Source organism: Colossoma macropomum, unplaced genomic scaffold (genome assembly GCF_904425465.1).
Source record: "Colossoma macropomum unplaced genomic scaffold, Colossoma_macropomum, whole genome shotgun sequence".
NCBI lineage: Eukaryota > Metazoa > Chordata > Actinopteri > Characiformes > Serrasalmidae > Colossoma > Colossoma macropomum.
In genome coordinates this window covers 32,323,541-32,347,776 of record NW_023494807.1, presented here as the reverse complement: position 1 = coordinate 32,347,776, position 24,236 = coordinate 32,323,541, and the positions used below count along the sequence as shown (strand labels likewise).

General features: G+C 39.0%; 1 protein-coding gene across 1 annotated transcript; it reads left to right on the top strand.

Moving 5' to 3' along the window:
* The first annotated feature begins 6,757 nt into the window (after positions 1–6,757).
* Positions 6,758–16,039, top strand: grk7a (G protein-coupled receptor kinase 7a). Its single transcript, XM_036556286.1, is given in 5 exon segments — positions 6,758–7,108; positions 7,110–7,358; positions 7,553–7,990; positions 14,154–14,434; positions 15,706–16,039. Coding segments are annotated over 5 exon segments (1,653 nt in total).
* The last annotated feature ends 8,197 nt before the right edge of the window (positions 16,040–24,236 follow it).

Genomic DNA, 24,236 nt, shown 5'->3' with positions numbered 1-24,236 from the left:
AGCAGTAATGCACTTCACAGTTCTCAGAGGTCAATGTGAATTTCAGTGCCCTCAAAACCAGCGTCCATTTTCAAACTGTTTCTTTACGTATTTCTATTCATCAGAAGACCTTCAGCTGAAAAAGCATCCTGAAAAGCATCTGCAGTGTGTCCAGCAGATATTTTACCCTTTCTGAATGTTTCTCGCTCTCCATTGAACAGTCGCTCTTGCTTTTGTTCAGACAGTTTGACAGGTTTAAGTACAGCCTGTCAAATTGTTCATAGGACAAAAACAATCTGCTGAACCCCTTTCAGGATCTGTCGTTTCCAGGACGACTGATATATAGAATAACTGTTATTCTACATAGAACTATATACAACACATTCTGCATCAATCTGAAGAACGATTTCACCAAGCAAAGAACCATTTAAGCTTGTTAATGTTTCTTTAAGTGTCCATGGTTCTATAGAGAACCATTGTCTTTACTAAAAAACCCTTGAAGAACCATCTTGTTTAACGACTTTGTCCCAATGCTGGTTGAATGAAATACAAAAATGTTTGTGTTGTATATGGTTCCATATAGAACTGTTTTGAAAATGGTTCCATATAGCACCACGATTTGTTCTGCTGTTGTTACTTTATTGTTTGGAACCATATCCAACACATTCTCCATCAGTCTGAAGCACCATTTCACCATGCACAGAGCCATGGTTCTTTGAGTGTTCATGGTTCTATAAAGAACTGCTGTCTTTACTAAAGAACCCTTGAAGAACCATCTGTTTAAGAGTATATGAATGATAAACAATCAGCCCCACAGTGAAGGCATGGACGTGTCAGACCAGGCCAGCGTGACCTGGAGCACCTGGTTCAAAATCTCAGTGCTGTAATAGTACATAGGCGACGAGACCCACTGTGTTTGGGAACCCGGGACACTTTTGGTGGGGATTATCTCATAGAAGCTTAGGGTTAAAGCACTGAGTCAACCTATATCGAGGCACAGCTTTAGATACCTGTTCCCTGGGGGCCAGCAGCAGATAGTCTGCCAAGGTGACATAATTGCTGTGACTGGATTTTGGAGAGAAAAGCTACTATTGAAAAATGCAGCAGCTACAGCTCAGATATTAAATCTGGGTAATATTACATCATTACCAGACAGAACCATCAGAGCCACACTTTTGGCTTGCTGGCCTTTTTAAGTGGTCAATCAGGGTGAAATAGGGTCATGTTTACAGATCAGTGTCCCACCTGCAGGGGGCATTGATGAGTGTATGAATAAAAGCAAGTGAGAAAATTGACGTAAGAGGCCGGATAGCTGTGAGGTAACGACATGAAGAGATTTGTGGAAAGCCTTTGTAAGATCTATAAACGAGGCAGGCTTGAGGTCATCCGTAAGAGCCCTAGTGCACTAAAAATACCACACACACACACATAATGGGTAATGCATTAAGGAACTGGGTATAAACATAACCAATAATATCCAAAATAGTAACATAAAGCTACTGTGGTTTAAGAATACTGCACTATATTTGTCAATACAGCAGATTAACCCTTTGAAAGCGCTGCAAACCAGGCAATGTGAGATATATAATTTTTTTTTGCACTTATTTATTAACAATTTTCAGGTTTTATTATGTTTAAAAAGACTCACATGGCAAAATATACACATAAACATACTTCTGCACATTTTAATGCACAGTTGCTGTTTATTTATGTTTTATTTTTTCCTTATGTCAAATTCAGCAAATGAATAGAAATTGTGCACTAAAGGTAGCAGAAAAGTGCCATATTTAAGTGTGCTTTCTGTACAGGACCTAGAAAATCAACAAAATATGAACTTTGGCTGGGTGTTGAAGCTTTTACACACTACTGAAACATTAATACAGAAGTTGCTGAGGATCCCTGAGTTACAAGGGGCCCTCTTTTTAACAATTATTTATGTTATGTCACGATATTGGCTGGAAAAAAAACTATAAAGTCATCTTCAAACAAATAAACCATGTCATCTATCTGCAGCTGTTATTACACTTTTTCCTGATCAAAATACAGCTTGGTGTCACTCAGGGCCTCCAAACGTTCAGAAACGGCCTGTGAAGCTGATACGGCGGCAGCACAGACTCTTTTAGAAGTTGCTGCTTTTAGAATTAATGGCATTATATGTGTAAGGAGAGGATCAGCCTCACAGCTTTATATACACACCTGAACACTGACAGCAGCTCTGATCCACACTCACACCGTTACCTGCTACCTTTAGAAGGAATACAGATAGACAGATAGATAGATAGATAGATAGATAGATAGATAGATAGATAGACAAACAGTCAGACCGACAGACAGACAGACAGATAGATAGATAGATAGATAGATAGATAGATAGACAGACAGACAGACAGACAGATAGATAGATAGATAGATAGATAGACAGACAGACAGATAGATAGATAGACAAACAGTCAGACCGACAGACAGACAGATAGATAGGTAGATAGACAGATAGATAGATAGATAGATAGATAGATAGATAGATAGATAGACAGACAGATAGATAGATAGATAGACAAACAGTCAGACCGACAGACAGATAGATAGATAGATAGATAGATAGATAGATAGATAGATAGATAGATAGACAGACAGATAGATAGATAGATAGACAAACAGTCAGACTGACAGAGAGACAGATAGATAGATAGATAGACAGATAGATAGATAGATAGATAGATAGATAGATAGATAGACAAACAGTCAGACCGACAAACAGACAGACAGACAGACAGACAGATAGGTAGATAGACAAACAGACAGACAGACAGATAGATAGATAGACAGACAGACAGACAGATAGATAGATAGACAGACAGACAGATAGATAGATAGACAAACAGACAGACAGATAGGTAGATAGACAAACAGACAGACAGACAGATAGATAGACAGACAGACAGACAGACAGAAAGACAGACAGACAGATAGATAGATAGACAAACAGACAGACAGACAGATAGATAGACAGACAGACAGACAGACAGACAGACAGATAGATAGATAGATAGACAGCTTAAATGGTAAAATGGTTCTTCAGATTGATGGAGAACGTGTTGTGTATGGTTCTATATAGCACCAAAAAGGGTTCTTCTATTGTTACGATGTCAGCCTTGTAACAATAGCAAAACCCTTTTAGGTGCTATAAAGAACTATTTTCAAAAAGGTTCTGTAAAGAACCATATACAACACATTCTACATCAATCTGAAGAACTATTTCACCATTTTCACCATTTAAGCATGCAAATAGTTCTTTGAACGTTCATGGTTCTATGTGCCATTGTCTTTACTGAAGAGCCCTTGAAGAACCATCTGCTTATTATAAGTGTACTATTTGTCCACCTCTGGTCATTTGTACTCCAAGTGCAAGAAACTTTGTTTTGAGGCAAAACATCAAAAACCAGATTTTTGTGAGAAGCCTGAGTGGAGTGGAACCCGAGTAGTGGACCTCATTAGGGTTAATCGGTTTTAAAGGCCTGGTCAGCGAATCCGTTTTAGTCCACGTCCAGCCCAGCTCCATAGAACGAGGGGGGGAGGGGGGCAGATTGAGGGTAAGCTGTTTGAAAAAGTGGAGTGTAAGTAAAGTAGATATAGAGGTGATACAGTGTCCCCCCGGCAGTAACCTGGTCACACCGAAGACGGTGACTGTGCTCACAGATATTTCACTCTTTCACTCAGGATCACTATTTTACGATGGCGGTTTAGGGCCACTGTTTAAAAAATAAAAATGATAGACTAAATAGAATAAAGTCATATTTTCTAGAATAAAATCATAATATTTTGAGAACAAAGTCGTAATATGTTGCGAATAAGGTCATAGAATTATGACATTAAAGTGCAATATTGCCAGGAACAGTCGCAACACTGTGGTTTTCAAAAGGAAGGTAGCAACTTCCACGTTATAATGAGGGACGTTGGTAAAGTTCTACTTTCATATCAGTTTCACCTACAAAGAAACACTCAGTCTCCCTGTCTCTCCTGCACATCAGCACCAGCCTGTTATTAGTATAAGAACCGGCTGAACCGGCTGTGCAGGAAACTGTGTTTATCTAGAATAAAGAACCAGACTCGGAGGAAACTGTCTCTATTGTTGAAGGAGAACTCGTGGGCAGTGCTCGTCTACATGGCTATCAGTGGTCACCTGTAGTTTCACAGAGGACAAAGAGACTGACAACCAAAATGATCGCTTGGTGTCTTCGTCGTCCCCAACACATTTTGGCAGCCCCCCCTACAGTTAGCCCACTTTATCCTCCAAATATTGCAAGTCTATTCTTGTAACTTTATGACTTTATTCTCAAAATATTATGACTTATTACAATTTTATTCTAACAATAAGACTTTATTCTCTGTTATTTTCATTTTTATTTAACAGTGGCTTTAAAACGCTGGTGTACTATTTAATTCATTAAACAGTGCTGAGTTTTTCATGGTTTTTAAGATTCTCGGGGGAAGATCTCAAACACAATATTACAAATATCATGCACCAAAAAACCTCACAAATTCACCTGCTTTGCACGTTTGATTACTGTGGTTGCCTCTTCATGCAGCGCCCCCTAGTGGACATCCACTTAGATGTTTTCAGTATAATCAAATAAAATATTTGTTCCCCCTAATTGTGTTATCAGAGTGACTAGGATGTTGTTGTGTCTGTATTTGTGAAATTTTGTTGAGCTGCTAGCGAGCAATGAGGGGGGGGGACCCCCTGCTGTGAAAAACAATTCACACCTCTCCACAAAAGAGCCGTGTTGAGATAAAACGCACAACTGGAGCTTTCTACATGTCAAACAATCAGCTCTTACACACAAACAGCATTAAAAAACACTTTTATAAGGCTTGCTCAGCTACAAAGAGGAAAATCCTGTTTTCAGTTTTGTATGTGCATGATTGGGATAATGGAATACAAGTATTGGGAATATGTATTCAGAATACAGACATTAAGTATCTATATTCATTATAGATACTTAATGACATTAAGTATCTGTACACAGTTAAATTTTCCTTTTTTAGAAGAATATTACAAGAATACTTACCTAGTAAATAAAAAAATACTACCTCCAAAATAAACACCATCAGTGCGTGTTTATTAGATTTATTTAGAATGTGTACACAACATGTAGCAAACATGCTTCTTAGTCGAATCATAAAGAGGACCTTAATTACAGCTTGAAGTTACAAACACTGAGGTTCCAGCTAATATATCAATGTAATCAGTTATTAATCTCAGCGTTACTGAGCTCTGCTAAAGCCTAAGTAGACTGATAAATCAACGTGATCAGTTATTAATCTCAGCGTTACTGAGCTCTGCTAAAGCCTGAGTAGACTGATAAATCAATGTGATCAGTTATTAATCTCAGCGTTACTGAGCTCTGCTAAAGCCTGAGTAGACTGATAAATCAGTGTGATTGGTTATTAATCTCAGTGTTACTGAGCTCTGCTAAAGCCTGAGTAGACTGATAAATCAACGTGATCAGTTATTAATCTCAGTGTTACTGAGCTCTGCTAAAGCCTGAGTAGACTGATAAATCAATGTGATCAGTTATTAATCTCAGTGTTACTGAGCTCTGCTAAAGCCTGAGTAGACTGATAAATCAACGTGATCAGTTATTAATCTCAGTGTTACTGAGCTCTGCTAAAGCCTGAGTAGACTGATAAATCAATGTGATCAGTTATTAATCTCAGCGTTACTGAGCTCTGCTAAAGCCTGAGTAGACTGATAAATCAACGTGATCGGTTATTAATCTCAGTGTTACTAAGCTCTGCTAAAGCCTGAGTAGGCTGATAAATCAATGTGATGATCAGTTATTAAGTGTTGTACTGAACTCGTGGGAGCATCAGTGCAGTGAAGCAGACTGTGAGAGAGATGTTACTTTTTATGTATTGCAATAAAATATGTTTCTGAATACATTTAGGACAGCGTATTCAGTATTCAGCCTTCACTACTTCTTTTTGCACAACCCTCTGTATGTGCATATTTATACTTGTATAGTTTAACTGACATTCGCTATGAAACTGAACTGCGAATTTTCCAGAATTTGTCTAGGAAAAAGTTACAAATTTGCCAAAAAATTAGTTTTGTTGCTGATCTGCTTCCTAGTTCATTGAGTGTAAATCCTCCTAATGTCTTCAGAAACCAATTTCTCCCAAAATTAGCGAACAATTGTTCGAGATAAGTCTTAAGGCTACTCAGCAGTGAATCTGCACTGTGTCTTAGTGGACAGATGGCCTCTTGTTGATATCTGATCTTTTATAAGAGCATCTGTCATTCAAGTTAGCAGAGTCAGATGGCCTCAGGACGTTTGTGCTCTACATCATGCTGACTGGTTTTCTCCCACACCTTCTTTCTGCTCATTGTATCCATCTTAGTGTTTAGACAACATCAGCTCATTTGACGACCATTAGTTGGTGTTCTGCTTCTGGCTAAATTTAGACACCCGTAAAGCTTCTTAGAGGAGAACCCTCTTATGAGTTCCTTTCCATGAATAGCATCCAAGTATAGACCACACAAAGATCCTTAAGCGAAAATCCCTGGCAGGTATTTAATTCTAAATGAGTAATTACTGGGTTTGTCAGTGTGTCTTGGTCTTGCAGGTGCGTGTGTCTAAGCGGCTCATTCGCGCCTTGGCTTTGGAGCGAGTCGCACATACACACACACCGTGAGAGGCAGCCATAGTTTCGACTAGCCGTTCCGCGGAGCTCCGAGTTTTCTCAGGGTGGGATCTGATCCGAAACAGCCGCCAAAATGTGTGACATGGGGGCACTCGATAACCTGGTGGCCAATACGGCCTACCTGAAAGCCCAAGGCGGGGACGACAAGGAAATGAAGAAACGGCGCCGGAGCTTGGCCCTGCCCAAAGCCGAGCAGTGCGCGTCCATCAGGGCGAGCGTGGAGAAGGACTTTGAGTCCATTTGTGAACAGCAGCCCATCGGACAGAAGCTTTTCAGGCAATACCTGAGTAATGCTTCACCTGAATACGTGGTGGCTGCGGAGTTCCTAGATGAACTGAACGACTGGAACCTGTCCGAAGGTGGTGCCAAGGACAAGGCCCGGACCAATATCATCAACAAGTTCTGCAAAGAAGGATCCAAGAGTTTTCCTGTCCTACCTGACTGGAGATGCGCTGGCAAAGTGCAAGGCTGTCTCGGACAAGGACTTTGAAGAAGTGATGATGGGCAAAGTGAAAGATGCGACACGGGAGTTCCTCAAAGGCAAGCCCTTCACGGATTACCAGGCCAGCCCTTTCTTCGACAAGTTTCTGCAGTGGAAGGAGTACGAGAAGCAGCCAATCACTGAGAAATACTTCTACGAGTTCAGGACGCTCGGAAAGGGTGGATTTGGAGAGGTAGGTTCTTGGTGTAATATAGCTGTTGATTTGTTGTAGATCCAGGACGTTGCTGGGAATCGATCAACATAAAAGTCGTACCATGCACGATTAAATTAGAAGGATCATGGTACCTGTGAGAGAATGTTTGCGGGCATCTTAAAACTAGACTAAGCAAAAGTTTAGGTCTCTTCTAACTTCTCACTTGCTTTCAGGTATGTGCCGTGCAAGTCAAGAACACTGGCCAGATGTATGCCTGCAAGAAGCTGTGCAAGAAGCGTCTGAAGAAAAAGCATGGTGAAAAAATGGCTCTGCTGGAGAAGAAGATCTTGGAAAAAGTCAACAGCCCTTTCATAGTAAGCTTGGCCTACGCTTATGACACCAAGACCCACCTGTGTTTGGTCATGACCTTGATGAATGGCGGTGATCTTAAGTACCACATTTACAACATCGGGGAGAAGGGTATCGAGATGGAACGGATCATTTACTACACCGCCCAGATCGTTACTGGCATCCAGCATCTGCACGCCATGGACATCGTGTACCGTGACATGAAGCCCGAGAACGTTCTCCTGGATAGCCAGGGCCAGTGCCGTCTCTCTGACCTTGGTCTGGCTATTGAGATTCCAAATGGAAAAACATCCACCCAGAAGGTGAGATCGAAGTAGTCATTAACTGTGTAAATCAGGGCCCAGCTAATATGAAACTTTCATCACTGATACCGATTTTTAAAAAGCTGAAAATGCTGTAAGATGGGCAAAAATTATATTATGCCAGTATTTAAATATGTCAAACCTGTTAAACTTGCATAAACCGCACAAACTTGCAAAGCATCCAAGAACCTAAACTCTTGAAATGCTCCATTAAGGTCACTCTGCAAAGAAACCTGAGATTGTCCAAAATGATAACTTTCCAGGAGAGGGCAAAAACAATCTTAACCTTTAATGTAAGTTAAAAGCAATGAATTTTTTTTTGAAGCAAATTCAGAGCATTTTTATTGGTCCTTTCATCATAAAATTTCACACAACGTAAAGCACATCTGCTGAGCTCAAATTGTGCAGAACATTAAAATTTGCAAAAAAATTTAAATTTAAATAACAAAATTTAAAGCACTTTGTTTCTTCTACTTAACAAAAGCACCTCACAAATGAGTTTACACACAAAAAAAATCACTTCCTGTTCTAAATTGATTTTCTAAGTGAAAGAAATCCTCTACAAAACAAACTGTGACCTGTGTAAAAGTTACATCACATTTTATATTTCATGGTCTAGGTCATATATGTTCATTTCCAATATGTTGAATACAGCAAATATAGAATATAAATTGTGCATTAAAATTTGCAAAAAAAAATGCCATATTTGTAGAGCATGTGTTAACTTACTGTCACTTAGAAAATCAACAAAGCATGTAGTCATACTGGAGGCGTTCAAACGATTGCAAATGACGATACAAAATCTCCATTCTGAGACTGGACTGAAATTTTTGGCAGGATTCCCAACAATTCTGATAATTCCATGGAATGATAAATTGGTCAAGCCCTAATATAATAATATAATCTGTAGTTACAACAACCAGAAGTACCAAAGAATCAGAATGAAAAAGTTTTGAATTAGTGAGGAGCTGAAAGTTGAAAGTTTTCAAAATTTCCAAACTTGAATCTCAAACTTAGATTGGACGTCAGTTTTGTGTGATTTTACTTGCAGCCTAAAAAAGCTGTTTGCTAAAAAGGGGTCTTGAAGTGTAAAGCACTGACCCCTGTGGCCAGGTTCTCTGTCAGAGTGAGGATTACCGCTTTGTTAGGAACATTCTGAGGGGGGCCTCTGCTTCTGTTACATAACTCATTTGGTCTCTTGCATGCTGAGCATCGCCGGACCAATTATAAGCACAGTTCAAGCTCTTAAAGAACCATCTCGTTTGAGTCCTGAGCAATGTGCAAAGTGTGCAAGGTGTCCTCATCTGCTCTGATGGACCTTCATCCACAAAGCTCTAATTTGAAGGAGCAATTCTGTGGTTTTGAGCTTCGTCAAGCTTTAAATGGCTAATATATAATCAAATTGTGTTTTCGCAAATATCTTAATTGATATAATTTAAGTTTTACGTTACTATTACATAAAGTGATATTGGTTTCCTATAAGCAGCCACAAAGATTTGGAACAAGGGCAGGGCAAAGTGTGAACACAGCAGGAAGACTAAAGCTGATTTTAAAGATCAATTATCAAAATATTCAAATTGCCACCCAGCAAATGACATATGCCAACTAATTAGGCCGCCAGCACTGATGATGGTCAATGAATTTGCTATGGCTGCTCATACAATAAACATTTACAAATAGGAGGTGTGTAAAACTGAATCCTATTAGCTGTATTTTATTTTTATTCCATTTTTGCATCCAATCACAGACTTTAAGATTCTGGTCACTAAGGAAAACTAGCTTTGTCGTGCTATCATTTCTGACTCTCTTCGTCAGCTAGCATGTTAACTTTCCGTAAACTTTGCTATTGATTTCAAGTCATGGCTCAAAGTTACTTTTCAGTAAAAGTAAAATCAGAAATTAAACTGAATTGCTACCAAGGCCATATAAGGCTAGTACAAGGCTAGCTTGCCATATAAGGCCATGGTAGCTAGCTTAGCATGGAGCCCACGATTCGATTCTACTGCCATTTTACTGTACGTAGGTCTTCCGCACTTAGCATCTGCATTCAAAACAAGTTTCTATGATAGTTTTGAAACTTCGATTAGCTTTTATTTTTATTTAGTTTTTTGTCTTTGGCTTTTGATTTTAGTTTAGTTTTAGTTAGTCTTAAGCAGTATTAGTTTTATTTTGTTTTGTTTCTTTCTGAAAAGTAATACTTTTAGTTTTTATTAGCTTCTGTTTTAGTTTTAGTGTGATGGAAGGTATTTAATATATGTAAAATAAAAATTAACACAACGAACCTTCATTCATGCACTGAAAAAAACTAAATGAAAGTCTTTTCTCAGTAATTCTCTTTTGTTTTAGTTAGTTTTCCAGTGGATATTGAAGTTTTGATTTAGCTTCCATATCTGTCATTTTTATTGTTATTACAGCAAATTAGCACATTTTTTAACTGGTAGCTTTCGTTTTAGCAATGGTGTTTCAGTTAGCAATAACAACCCTGATTCAAAACACTATAAACATGTTGTGGTAACACTTTCTATGAATGTCACGTTTGTAAGCATCTATAAACACATTTGTAACATGTTATAACGCCTTCATTCTGCATTATAAACATGATTATAAACATTTATAAAAATTAATTACACTTTATAGCCACGTTTATTATACATTATGAATTGTTAATATAATGCATTATAAGTAGTGTTGATAACATATTATACTGTCAGTGCCAAAGAAGTCAGTCCCGGCTTGGAGAGCGTAAAGTAAAGACAAATACCAAGCTAACGGTGGTGTACATTACCTTTCCCACACTGGGTAAAGCACTGATGGCAGCTCTAGTTTAAACTCTGACATTTGAAGCCTGTAATGTGTTTTATTATGTATGTTTTAGTGTTTCAGTAAATCCTTCAGTAAATACTTCAACTTGAAGCCTCACTCTGAACACTGGAGGAGGCTTTAGTACAGTACGCTTCACTTTATTTAGAGCGGACAAATACGACTTATGAGCTGTTATAATTTGTTATGATCAGTACTTATAATGTATTATGTTAACAATTCATAATGCATAATAAGCATGGCTATAACATGTAATGCATTTTTATAAATATTTATAGCCATGTTTATAATACCTTATGAATGCATTATAACATGTTATGAATATGTTTATAGATGCTTACAAAGGTGACATTCATAGAAATTGTTACCAATGTTGTTTTTAACTGCGCAGTGGATCCAAACAGGAGTCAAATCTGCTTCAGTCAAAATGAAAGCCCGTTCCATGGCTAAGCTAAGCTCATTATCCTGTGCCCTTCTTGGGTCACCAGTGCAGGCTGAAGCCCAAGGCTAACCCCCAGCGGCTTGGTTGACTTTGTGCTCCTGATCCGCTTACTTAGAAAGAATTACACAAATCTGTCTCTGAGCAGTCTGCTGAACTTAGAAGAGACAGCATATGTGTTTGTGGGTGCTAAGCTAGCTCCCTTCATGCTAACTGTACCTGCTTTCTTGACATATTTTGGGACTGGAGTGGTCAGAAACTCCTGAAAATAGACACAGTTGGCTAAAAATGTAACATATTAGTAACAGATATGCCTACATTTGACCATTTGATGGTCTTGCTCACGATCTAAATGTCAAGCTAGCTTAGCTATTTCATTATTAAATGGCTAAGCAGGTGGTCTTCAGTCATTGGTTTTCATTCTGAAGAGAAAATGTATTCATTCAAGACAAGGACGCAGCCCAGTGTCACATCTTGCATGTTATGCTGGAAATATTAGTAAGTTAAATAACAAAACTAACTCTGTGTGAAATATAAACATGCTAACCAGCTGCTTGCTAACCGCCAAAACCATTTAGTTTTCACAGTCAGCACAGTAGTACATTAAATATCTGACTGCAGGCTGGATTTTATGTTACAAAATGCTGGTGTTGGTGAAATGAAATCCAATATTAAAGCTCAAGAAATCTCTCTGCAGAACTCGTATTAATGTTTTCCATAACTTAAAGCCATTTTAACCAATTTCCACATACGTTTAGAACGATTAATGAATGATTCCAGGTAAAAGGGCGCACCGCGAGCGTCCAGTAGGTGTGCAGTGGAGTTTTTATGTGATGTAAGGCGGTCCACTTCATCACCGCGGATCCGCACATGACTCTTGACAGATAGTAGAGGATTACAATTAAGCCTCTTCTCTCTGGCTCTGAGGAGAGGTCAGCTAGGAGCAATGGGCAGGCCAGCGCTTACATAAAGAGCCCTACCGTAAAAAGGGTGGACTATTTTAGCCACGTCTGCTGAAATAAACTCCTCTCATCCATCACCGTTTTGGCTTTACTGTGTTAAAGATGTTTCAGCTCAAAATACATTTCGGTTTCAATTAACCAGACTGTGCAGAAGCCGCTGAAACATATTCTTTAAAGTTATTTAGCTGGGCAGTAAGAAAGTTTTTGTCACTTAGAACACCAGGTCATTAGAACAGATGCAAATAAACACACATACAATAAAAAGTAACATGAATTTCATATTTTGGTAAAAGTAGTTGATATCTTGTGAGTTAGTTTCATTAAAAAATTTGTGGTTCCAGATTTCTCCAGCTCCAGCCACCACATGGATTTATTCAAATTCCTTAATTTAATCAGCAGCGCCTGATTTAACATAATGAAGTATTGATTAGATAAATCAGGTATTGGATAAGAACTACAATATGGGCTTCCTTGAGGAGAAACACATAAAATCACTGATTATAGTATTCATGTATTTGTGTTTATTCTAATTTATTTCTGCGCAAATAAATCCTGGTAAGCAGATAAACAGCTTTTTAACTCTAAAGCCTTTATACAGTACTGTATATGTATAAATGGAGCCCTTTGCATGATTAAAGGGTGCTCTGCATCATTAAATGGTTCTTTAGACCATTATATGAACAGTATGCTGTAGATGGTTCTATAAACGGCCTTTTCTGAAACGGGTCAATGTCAAGCCTGTAACAATAGAAGAACCCTATCTGGTGTTATATAGAACCCTTTTCAAAAAGGTTCTATATAGAAACACATACAAAACACGTTGTTCATCAATCTGAAGAACGATTTAACGATGCAAAGAAGGCTTTAATCATGCAAAGGGTTCTTTGAGCGTTCATGGTTCTATGTAGAACCATTTCCTTTACCAAAGAACCCTTGAAGAACAATCTTTTTTAAGAGTGTAGACAAAATTCTTTATTGTACAATGAATGTTTCCTCATTCTTCAACAACAACAACAAAAAAGGTTCTTCTATTGTTACAATGTCAAGTCTGTAACAATAGAAGAACCCTATTTGGTGTTATATAGAACCCTTTTCAAAAAGTTATATGCAGAAACACATACAAAACACGTTGTTCATCAATCTGAAGAACAATTTAACGATGCAAAGAAGCCTTTAATCATGCAAAGGGTTCTTTGAGCGTTCATGGTTCTATGTAGAACCATTTTCTTTACCAAAGAATCCTTAGTGTGTAGACAAAATTCTTTATTGTACAATGAATGTTTATCATTCTTCAACAACACAGTGATATTACAATAGCAGTAAATAATGAAATAACCAACTATGCTATTTGTAGCTGTATTGTGTAAGAGTAGTAACTCCAATCCTGGTCATTTTGACTCAAAGTTCTAAAGGTTTTCAGATTAGCATGACATGCATTTATAAAAAAATGAAATTGCCAAATAGGGTTCTATGGGCGGTTCCATTGAAGAGCCACTTTTGCCAACTTATAAATAATGTTTTATTATTTATACACATTTCTATAATCTAAGAATAGCTCAGCTAGTTTGCACTGAAGTCCCTGTAGTTACTGAATAATAAGCCTTATTGTGTTATAAATAAAGAACCTTCACAAAATGTAAAGCTTCTACACCAATTTCCAGTCTCATCTTCAACAAAGGGTCTCCAAAGAACCATTCATTGAAAAGCGTACACAGCACCCACACAGGGAAGAAAGCAAATAAATGAGAATGACCTGTGTCCTCGTCCTCTGAATGAGCTCATAGCTAATATAAAAGTTCTGGAAATGATGTTCTTCTGTATTCAGTCTATAGATTATCTCCATGAAGCCACTTTGACCACCTCTCACATCCATTATTAAGCATGTTTAACTTAATTTCATTTCAAAATTTCCTAATAAATTCCCCCATCTTCTCCTCTTCAGGCCGGTACCGGAGCTTACATGGCCCCTGAGATCCTGACCGAAGTCCCATACCGGACGTCAGTGGACTGGTGGGCTCTGGGGGTCAGTATCTATGAGATGGTGGCTGGCTACACCCCCTTCAAAGGTCCTGACGCCAAGAAGGAGAAGGTGGAGAAGGAGGAGGTTCAGAGGCGCATCATCAATGAGGAGCCCAAGTTTGAGCACAAGAACTTCAACGCTGCCACCAAAGACATCATCCAGCAGTTCCTCAAGAAGAAGGTAGACGAACGCCTTGGCTGCAAGTAAGCTCCTCCATCCCTCTTAACCGCCTGATCCTTCGAACCGAGAGTGTTTAAGCAAGACGAGCAGACTGGAACTCTGTGTCCTCTATATTGTAGCCAAAGGCCACACAAGGTTTACAGGAGAAACAGACTGTGTTGCTTGTATGTTTAGGGCTGGTTTGGTTCATTTGCTCCTCCGTCCTACTTATATAATAACCTTTAGAGGTCTAAAGTTATTGTTGTCATATTGCGATACTGGAATAATAGTTAAATTGTTAATTACATTATGAAATTTATTTACATTACATTTCAGTGAGACCTTCCATTTGTTTACTGCAAAAATGATGTTTATATCCAATCTCAGCTGTTTGAGTGTCAGGGAGTCACTCTTTCCCTTTATTCCAGCTTCCACTCTTTTCAGGAGACTCACTTTCAGCTCCTCAAAGAATCTGCAGACACACCTCCAAAGTTCAGTCTTAGAACCTGGTTGATCATTTTCTGAAGTAATCAAACACATTCAGTGGTGTTGAGGTCTGGACTCTGGGGTGGTCAGTCCATCGTTCAGCTTCTTTGTTTGATGTGTCCGTCTCCTTTTCTCAGTGAGGTTCTTCTTGACAGCTACACATCCTTTCAGACCCACAGCGCTGAGTCGTCTTCTCACAGTGGAAGGATGGACAGAAACACCTGTGGATGTTTTCAGATCTGAAGCAGCTTGATTTTCTCCTCTTTCTCAAAGACGAAAGCTTTAAGTGCTGTTTATCTGATGGGGCAGTTTTGGGGTCGACCAGTTCTTCCAGGTGGTTGTTAGGAGCCACATTTTCTTTGTAGCTTTTAATCAGATTTTGAGCTCCAGTTTTGGAAACTGCTGTTTTTTTACCTTGATTTTCTCCTTCTTAATGCAAGTGGATTATCTTATATGTAATCTCCTCACAAATATCTCTTGATGAATCAATAACTTGTACTTAATGGCCATTTTGACTGGATGTGGTCTCCACAGTCCAAAAGTATCCAGACAGTTCTTTTAATAAGTGAATGAGCCTAAAGTCACCATGTCTAGTGCCAAGCATTGGCTAGAGGGGTATAAAGCCCCCCAGCATTGGGCTGTGGAGCAGTGGAACTGCGTTCTCTGTAGTGATGGAGCTCCAACCGGGAACTGACCATCCAACATCACCTGACCTCACTAATGCTCAATCAAATCCTCACAGCTATGTTACAACATCTACTGCAAAGCCTTGTCAAATATTCCAGATAAAGTTCATTGATACTAACTCTGACCGTGTTTGTGTCCACAGGGGTGACGACCCCAGGAAGCACGAGTGGTTCAAGTCCATCAACTTCCCTCGTCTGGAGGCCGGCCTCATCACTCCGCCCTGGCAGCCAAAGCCCAACGTCGTCTACGCTAAGGACACTGGCGACATCGCCGAGTTCTCCGACATCAGGGGGATCGAGTTCGATGCGAAGGATGAGAAGTTCTTCAAAGAGTTCAGCACAGGAGCCGTGCCCATCCCCTGGCAGGAAGAGATGATTAACACGGGACTCTTCGACGAGCTCAACGACCCAAACCGGAAAGAGTCCTCGGCTGGCCTGGACGGCGACCAGAAGTCAGGAACCTGCACGCTGCTGTAATGGAGCTCTCCAGCCGTACAGTACATGCTATATCAATGCTAACTAAGACCAAAGTCAAACCACACGTTCCTCTGAAGACGAGAGGAACGCAAGCAGAAAGAGAATGGCACGTAAGTCCACTGTAGGGATAGGAATGTTTCGGTTTTCGTCTTCAGATGCTGGACACATTCCTTCGCGCTGAGTTGGACTGAGCTTTGGACCGAGTGGGGAAGTTTGCGTTTACCTCCTTTCCTGCTTTGTTTTTGTGAAGTAGGTAGTAAACCCTCCTCCCCAGCAGGGGGCGCAAGTGAAACTACCATTTGAGAAGACTTTAGAGGACTAGCTTTATAATTTATCTCCTTAATGGACTGTGTGGGTGTGAAAATTGTAACATAGAGTTTGTTTGAGCTTGCTGGGGCGCAACGTCGACAGAAGGCTCAAATGGTTGGAAACGCGTCGGTTGGCGGCATCGTTTCCAAGCATTTCTCGCCTTGCCAAAATCACTGTTTACTTGCGTATCAGTTCAGAAACAGCAACCGACCACACTAAACATTTACATAGCCCTGTTAGAGTGAATGAAACTAAGTTAAAGTTATAGTTATATTTTTGCAAAAAAAAAAAGTGCATTTGAAAGATGTTTCAATGCCTCGTGATACGTTCTGACCTCATTAATCAGTGGGGTTTGCACGACGAGTCTACTCTGATTATGCACCTAGGTTTTCAAATGAAATGTATCTGTATAAATATGTATATATAATTGAGATGTTAATCTATTGAGGTTCGTGTACAGAGTTTAGGTTTTTAATAGATAAGGGACAGAAGATAAGCTTCTGTTCCGTGATGCCCGAGTTAGGATGGTCCAGCATTTCCGGCCCTGCTCATGTCAAAGGAGAATAGACTTTGACCAATTTTCAAAATTTCTGCATAACTCAGTGTGTGAGGTGTAATCAGAGTGATTCAGAGTGGTTTGGTGTGAAATAGTTCAAATGTCTTTACAGTGGTGGTGATAGGAACCAGGCGTCACCATGACTACAACACAAATATAGACATTTTATTTACTATCCAGAACCACCAGTGAACCTACACGAGTCTTCTGAGTTTATATGGAATGTTGATGATGGAAAATAGTGGAAAACCTGAAATAATAAGTTTTCTTTGGGGACTATTTTGCCTCACAGCCCCATGCATATTATGTATCCCTCCACCATGAATATAGTTTATCTCCAAAATCTTCTCAGGCAGTGAATTCATAACCATTTCATGTAGTAACAACTTTCTGTGAGGTAGCTTTTAGAGGTGGACGTCTGGTTCCTATCACCACCACTGTGATCAATTCTGACTCTGTAAGTTTCTCTATAACGGAGCGTTTCACACCAAACCACTCTGAACGATTCTGTTTATATCTTAACCATTTAATTATACATAAAATTTGGAAAATTGGTGTAATTTCCTATTAAGGCTGTGTTGTTGTGCTATTGTCCTGCCTAAGTTGTGAACAGGAACACAAATCTGTCGTTATTAAGAGTGTGCGAAATCCATTACAGTTAAAGATCTGTGTAATAGGGCCTGACCGATATATCAGTTAGCCGATAAAACTGAACATGCATGCATATCACTATCAACAACATTTCACCAATGAACAACAACAAGGTGAGGAGAATTTGAGGATTTTAAGGGTCCAGTGTTCTTATACTACCAATCTTTAGCATTGGTGTAATGTTATAACACAAAAAAACATCAACTGGCATCAAAAGACAAAACAGTACTGGGAAGCTCCACACAAACCTTTCCATAATTTAAGACTTTCTGCTGACAATCATATCAATGGATCAATCCATTAAGTCACTAAAACTCTGTTTAAGTAAAACTACAGAAATCCATTTAATTTTTCACCATAATAAATCATTTTAGCTGATATCGCAGATTATCTGAATTTTATACCTTCTTAAAATCAGTATCGGTGATGATTTATCATATCGGTCGGGCCCTAGTTTGTAACTGTAAATATAACATTGCACAGTCACATGCTTGGTTTATGAATTATCTGAATTAATAAAAATGCTTCTGTCTTTTACAAGTTTGGCCTAAACTTTTCAATGTTTGAACAAATGTGAGTGTTAAATGACAGTTCAGCAAAAAAATCAACCTAATTTTGCACTGATCCCAGATCTACTCAACTAGCCAAGACCAAACTTTGCTACTATAGCTTAGAACAGGAGCTGCAATGCCAAACGCCGAAATAGCCTAAACCGTTTCTGTAAGAATAACTTCTCTTGACCCCCTCAAACTGCATCCAGGTCTTCATTAACGTGGTTCAGAGCACAGTATGACTCACCGTGAGCTATAAACCTTAATAAAACTTCACCGCAGCCATTTCAGACAGCACGAGGGCTGGTTTCCACAAAGCAGGACTGATCTTGGATCAGATTCCTTTGTATTTATGAGAGTCACTGTCCCAGGTACTGGTCTGGATGTGGTTTAAGCGGGCTGAGAGAGGTTCTGGGGACGTATTTTTACAGATTCAATTTGGGTGACTACTGAGCTCCAGTTTCTGTTAGTAATGTTAGTAATGTAAGTGCAAAATTGTGTAAATTGGATTTTTCTCAGAACCATTCTTTTAAGGAAGACCCCTGAATGTATGTTACACCACTGAAAAAGCAAAAAATAAGTGATTATTGACATTAATGAAGTAAAGCAGTAAGCCTTGGCTGAACTTTTGTAGCAGTAAATGTTCATACCTAAAGGAAAACTGCAGGTGAACGTGAAGAAGACAAGCTGAAACTATTTACAGAAGGAAGCACACATCAGCGCAGAAGCTGGCTGAAGTCCTGGGCTGATTTTCAGAGTGCCACACTTATCTTATAAGATGATAATCTGGATTATCATGGCGTACTTAAATCAACCTCTAATCTCTGTGAACTACAGCCGCAAGATGTGTAGCTTTCACCTTTGAGCCACATCTGATCTCTTCACTGCACTGTTTGTATTGTTTTTGATACATTATGAGGAGTGCAGCAAGTCTAACAAATCAGAAATTAAACTAAGTCTTTTAATTCTGAGCCAAAGAAGGATATTTCTATTTTATTTCAAATCTGAAATGGAAAAATGGATATTTTGACCTTGTCACTATCATTGTAAACAAGCAAACACATGACTATACATTCACTGAGCACTTTATTAGGTCCACCTCCTTGTCCCTACTCTCATTGTCCATTTTATCAGCTCCACTGACCATATAGTTTCACTCTGTAGTTCTACAGTTACAGACTGTAGTCCATCTGTTTCTCTGATACTTTGTTAGCCCCCTTTTACCCTGTTCTTCAGTGGTCAGGACCCCCATGGACCCTCACAGAGCAGGTACTATTTGGGTGGTGGGTCATTCTCAGCACTGCAGTAACACTGGCGTGGTGGTGGTGTGTTAGTGTGTGTTGCGCTGGTCTGAGTGGATCAGACACAGCAGTGCTGCTGGAGTTTTTAAACATATCAGTGTCGCTGCTGGACTGAGAACCAAAAATATCCAGCCAACAGCGTCCGGTGGGCCAACACAAACTGTGCAGCAGCAGATGAGCTATCGTCTCTGACTTTACATCTGCAGGGTGGACCGACAAGGTAGGAGTGTCTAACAGAGTGGACAGTGAGTGGACACAGTGTTTAAAAACTCCAGCAGCACTGCTGTGTCTGATCCACCCGCCCCAGCGAGTAACAGGCTGCAGCCTCGACTAAATCTGGGAGGCTAATCAGCTGAGGCAAAGTGCTGATTTATTGATAGCTATTGGAGGGTCAGAGAGTGCAGCTGCTCCTCCCTCACACCGATTAGATGGTGTTGTTGGTTTCAGACTGCAACTCAGCAAGACTGCACAGTTTAATTTTAGCTTTTTAAGATACTGAAATCATCAGTAGCAGAGAGTACAAAGCGCAGCAGCAGTCATGTGCAAAATATGTGAAACACCCCCATACTGGGGGGAATCAACACAAAATATAACAGAGTTAACTATGCATTAATCTGCTTTTTTTCACATGTGGATAAGAGTAAAAAGACTTTATAACTGAAATACAACTGGTTTACAATACAAATGTCAGCATCTGCCATAAGTCTGGGCTTATAGAAAATTAGTTTTCTACTAGCAATTAGGTTGGTTTGATAACTTCATGTTCTTCATCATCTTCCTCTTATTATTCTACACTTTGCCACAAATGATGTCCCGAATCATAGAATTAATTGTGTAGAATCAAATACAGACTCACATAAAAGCACACATATGAACCCACATATTAGTAATCACCTTAGTTACCACCGCAATGGCACAACAACACCTTAGCAACACTTGGGATATCATAGCAATGGCTTTGTCAGGTGAACTAAAAGTTTCTTCAGGAATTTATCCTTTTTAGTTTATTGTGGTGGTGTTTGTGTTCTTTTATCTTCTAATTATGATGTTTGAAACAGCATGAACGTAGCATTATCCACACAGGGCCTGCTTCCTTTCCAGCAAAGTAGGATAAGACCATCTTTTACCAAGATGAGGCTGGATTAATCTGTCCACTCAGTAGGTGGTGCCAAACCCATTTCATGAAATACTTTGATTCTGTAATATCATTGTATGTATGAAATGTTTCCTACTACACTACTACTACACTGTCACAGAAATAATTAGTAGGAAGCTGTAATACATATATATATATATATATATATATATATATATATATATATATATATATATATAGTTTTCCAATACATCAATTAAATGCAGAAACGCCGCCGAGTTCTCTGGGCCGGAGCTCAGTGGAAATATGCGCTGTGGTCAAATGACTCCACATTTCAGCTGGTTTTGGGAAAAACAGATGTTGAGTTCTCCACACCAAAGACGAAAGAGAACATCCAGACTTTTATCAGCGAAAGGTGCTAAAGCCGATATCTGTCATGATACGGGGCGCATCAGTGCCCATGGCATGGGTGACCTACATATGAGTGAAGGTTCCTTTGACAAGGAGGTGCATATTGGGATTATAGAGAGACATATGCTGCCATCAAGACAACGTCTTTTCCCAGAAAGTCCATGGTCATTTCAGTAAGACAGTGCCAGGCCTCATTCTGCATGTGCTACAACAGCATGGCTTCATAGATGCAGAGTGTGTGTGCCGGACTGGCCTGCCTGCAGTTCAGATCTGTCACCTATTGAAAATATATGGTGCATCATGACAAATCAGACAACAACCACAGACTGATGAGCAAAAAGTCCACTGGCAAAACTGCAACAATTAGTATCCTCATTTCCCAAACTATTAAAAACTGTATTTAAAAGGAAAAGTGATGTAACACAGTAGTAAACATGCCTCGGGCGCATTTTTTTGAGCGTGTTGCATCAAATTCTAAATTTGTTTATATTTACAAAATACAATCCAGTTGCTCAGTGAAAACATTGGAAATCTCTTTGTACATTTAAACAAATTGTAGTCAGTTAAATAAGCGTTCAAGAGAGTTAACAAATCACAGATTCTTATTTGTATTGCATTTTTACAAAATGTCCCAATTTTTCCAGAAATGAAGTTTGTAAATACACCCTCAGATATACAGCAATGGTCTTAAAGCTCAACTGTGTATCTTAAATGAGTTTTAAAGATACATTGCATTCACTTTCCTGGGGTAAAGGGACATATTTAACCTGATGTTTCAAAATAGAAAAAATAAGATAATAAGATGGAGAATATGGAATCAATGCAAAATGTATAACTGCAATCGAATATGGTACAATTATGTTGCCTAACATGAATAATTATGTTGCCTAACTTTCAAATGATCATACTTTCACTTCTACTCAATTATATTAGTGAGTAAAGAAATGTACTGTTTACTCACTGAAATTTCTGCCCTTCATATTTAGTTACTAATTCTTTTTTTGTGTTTCATTTTATTATGTTTTTTGAAGACAACATCTGTACTGTTTCGAGATTGGTCAGATCTCTGACTTTGGTGCTTTAGCATTTTATTTTAGACCAAAAGTGAAGAGCAGAGTGTTACAGATCTCAGTTCTTATGCTGAGAGATGCTGGATTTACTGGGAAGTTAAAGCGCAGTTCTTACTCAGTACTTTTTTCTGACCTGATACTTTTGTACTTCTACTCAAGTTGTTCTTTAGGAAGGTACTTTTACTTGAGTCTGGGTTTTGTACTCTACCCAGCTGGCAGTTTAATGTATGAGGGGGCAATTTTTGGGAACCACTGCAGTAAATTAAGGACACACATCATTCACAGTTTTAACATTGTCTATTTGAATTCAAAGTGTTTCATAGTGATGGCATAAACGGGACTTTTGAGAGATTAAAGCAAATAAAGAAAGTGATTCAAAAGAAAGATTTGATCTTTAAAAGCGTTTGAATCGTCACCCCTACAGTGGTTAAATGTGGCTTAGCACAACACTGTCATACGGACCACAGAAAGAAGCACTGATTCATGAAAGTGTTATGAAACACTCCCACATCAGATATACAGCCTTCTTGTCTATATTGTGTATGCAGTGATGCTCATTTAACCCCTTAACAAGCCCTACTACACACTTGTATCACCTAAGAATAGCTCCATTAGTTTGCACTGTCCATGTAGTTGCTGAATAATAGGCCTAAGTATAAAATAATCCTGAAATGTTAAGGGATTAATTGAAGCAAATATAAAATATGAATATGATACAAACTCCTAGGCAAATAGAGGTATCTGTCTTGACCCTGCAGCCGGACTCAGTTGGGGTTTTTCAACCAGCTCTTCAGGTGCCAAACTGCTGTGTAGTTTTATGTAAGGAAAGGTAACTGTTCAGCCTGACGGCGACGATGGAAGGTTTTAGCTCAGTCTTATTATAAATTAGCTTATGATTCAGTTTCTCTCGCTGCCTGAGGCCACCCTGCTGCTGCCCTCGAGGATCACGCTGTCCATCAGAGAGAAACTGGCCCTGCAGCACTTTCTCTCTCTAATGCACACTCAGAGTCACTTACTACAAACTTTACAACTTCTGAACTTTCTGAAGTTTGATGGCACTTGGAAATGGATTTTTATGGCCAAATTTCCAGACCTCTTATATTTGGAGTTTATTTAACTCCTCTGAAATTGTGCCATACGTGCCAGGCTGCTTCTCTCATCTGTAATTTATGCTCTCAATGGGTTCTAGGGACCTTTTCAGCATTATGTTTGGCAGCGTTCAGCTCTTTTAACATTCTGGAGGCAGCTCACTGTTGATATTTCAGTTTTAATAAAAAAGAACATACACACCAGTTTTATTTTTGTAAATAATTTTTCAAATCTTAATTTGTCAATAGCAGAGAAATCTTCTGCTAGAGACTTTAACAGCTGCAAAATGTTAAAATGTTTATTAATAAAACCCCACGTTTGTTAGGTAGACATCTTTGGGACTGGACATAATTTATATATATAAATGATATATGTGTGTGTGTGTGTGTGTGTGTGTGTGTGTGTGTGTGTAAATAGTTCCACATGTTTAGATGGTTAAGATGTAAACAGAGTCGTTCAGAGTGGTTTGGTGTGAAACGCTCCATTCTAGAGAAACTTACCGAGTCAGAACTGTTCACAGTGGTGGTGATAGGAACCAGACGTCCACCTCTAAAAGCTCCCTCACAGAAAGTTACTACATGAAATGGTTATGAATTCACTGCCTGATGACTGAGACACTGTTTTATGATAGTTTTGTATAAAGTTTTGGCCTAAAACGTCTTGTTAATCCATTTATTTTCATCCATCATAGTGGAGGGATATATGCAGGGTGTTGTGAGGCAAAATAGTCCCCAAAGAAAACTTATTTCAGATTTTCCACTATTTTCCATCATCAACATTCCATATAAACTCAGAAGACTCGTGTAGGTTCACTGGTGGTTCTGGATAGTAAATAGAAATGTCTATATTTGTGTTGTAGTCATGGCAACCCCTGGTTCCTATCACCACCACTGTAAAGACATCTGAACCATTTCACACCAAATCACTCTGAATCACTCTGTTTACATCTCACACACTGAGTTATGCAAAAATTTTGAAAAATCAGTGGAATTCCCCTTTAACATTGAGTAGGAGGTGCTGCACATTACAGGCTGTACAGCTATGTTTGACACTATATTAATAATCAAAATGATTTATTAACAGTAAAATACAGAAACAGTTTTTACACGTTTTTCCAAAACAGACTGCAAAGTCTGACACACAGAAGATGCCACTATGGGTTT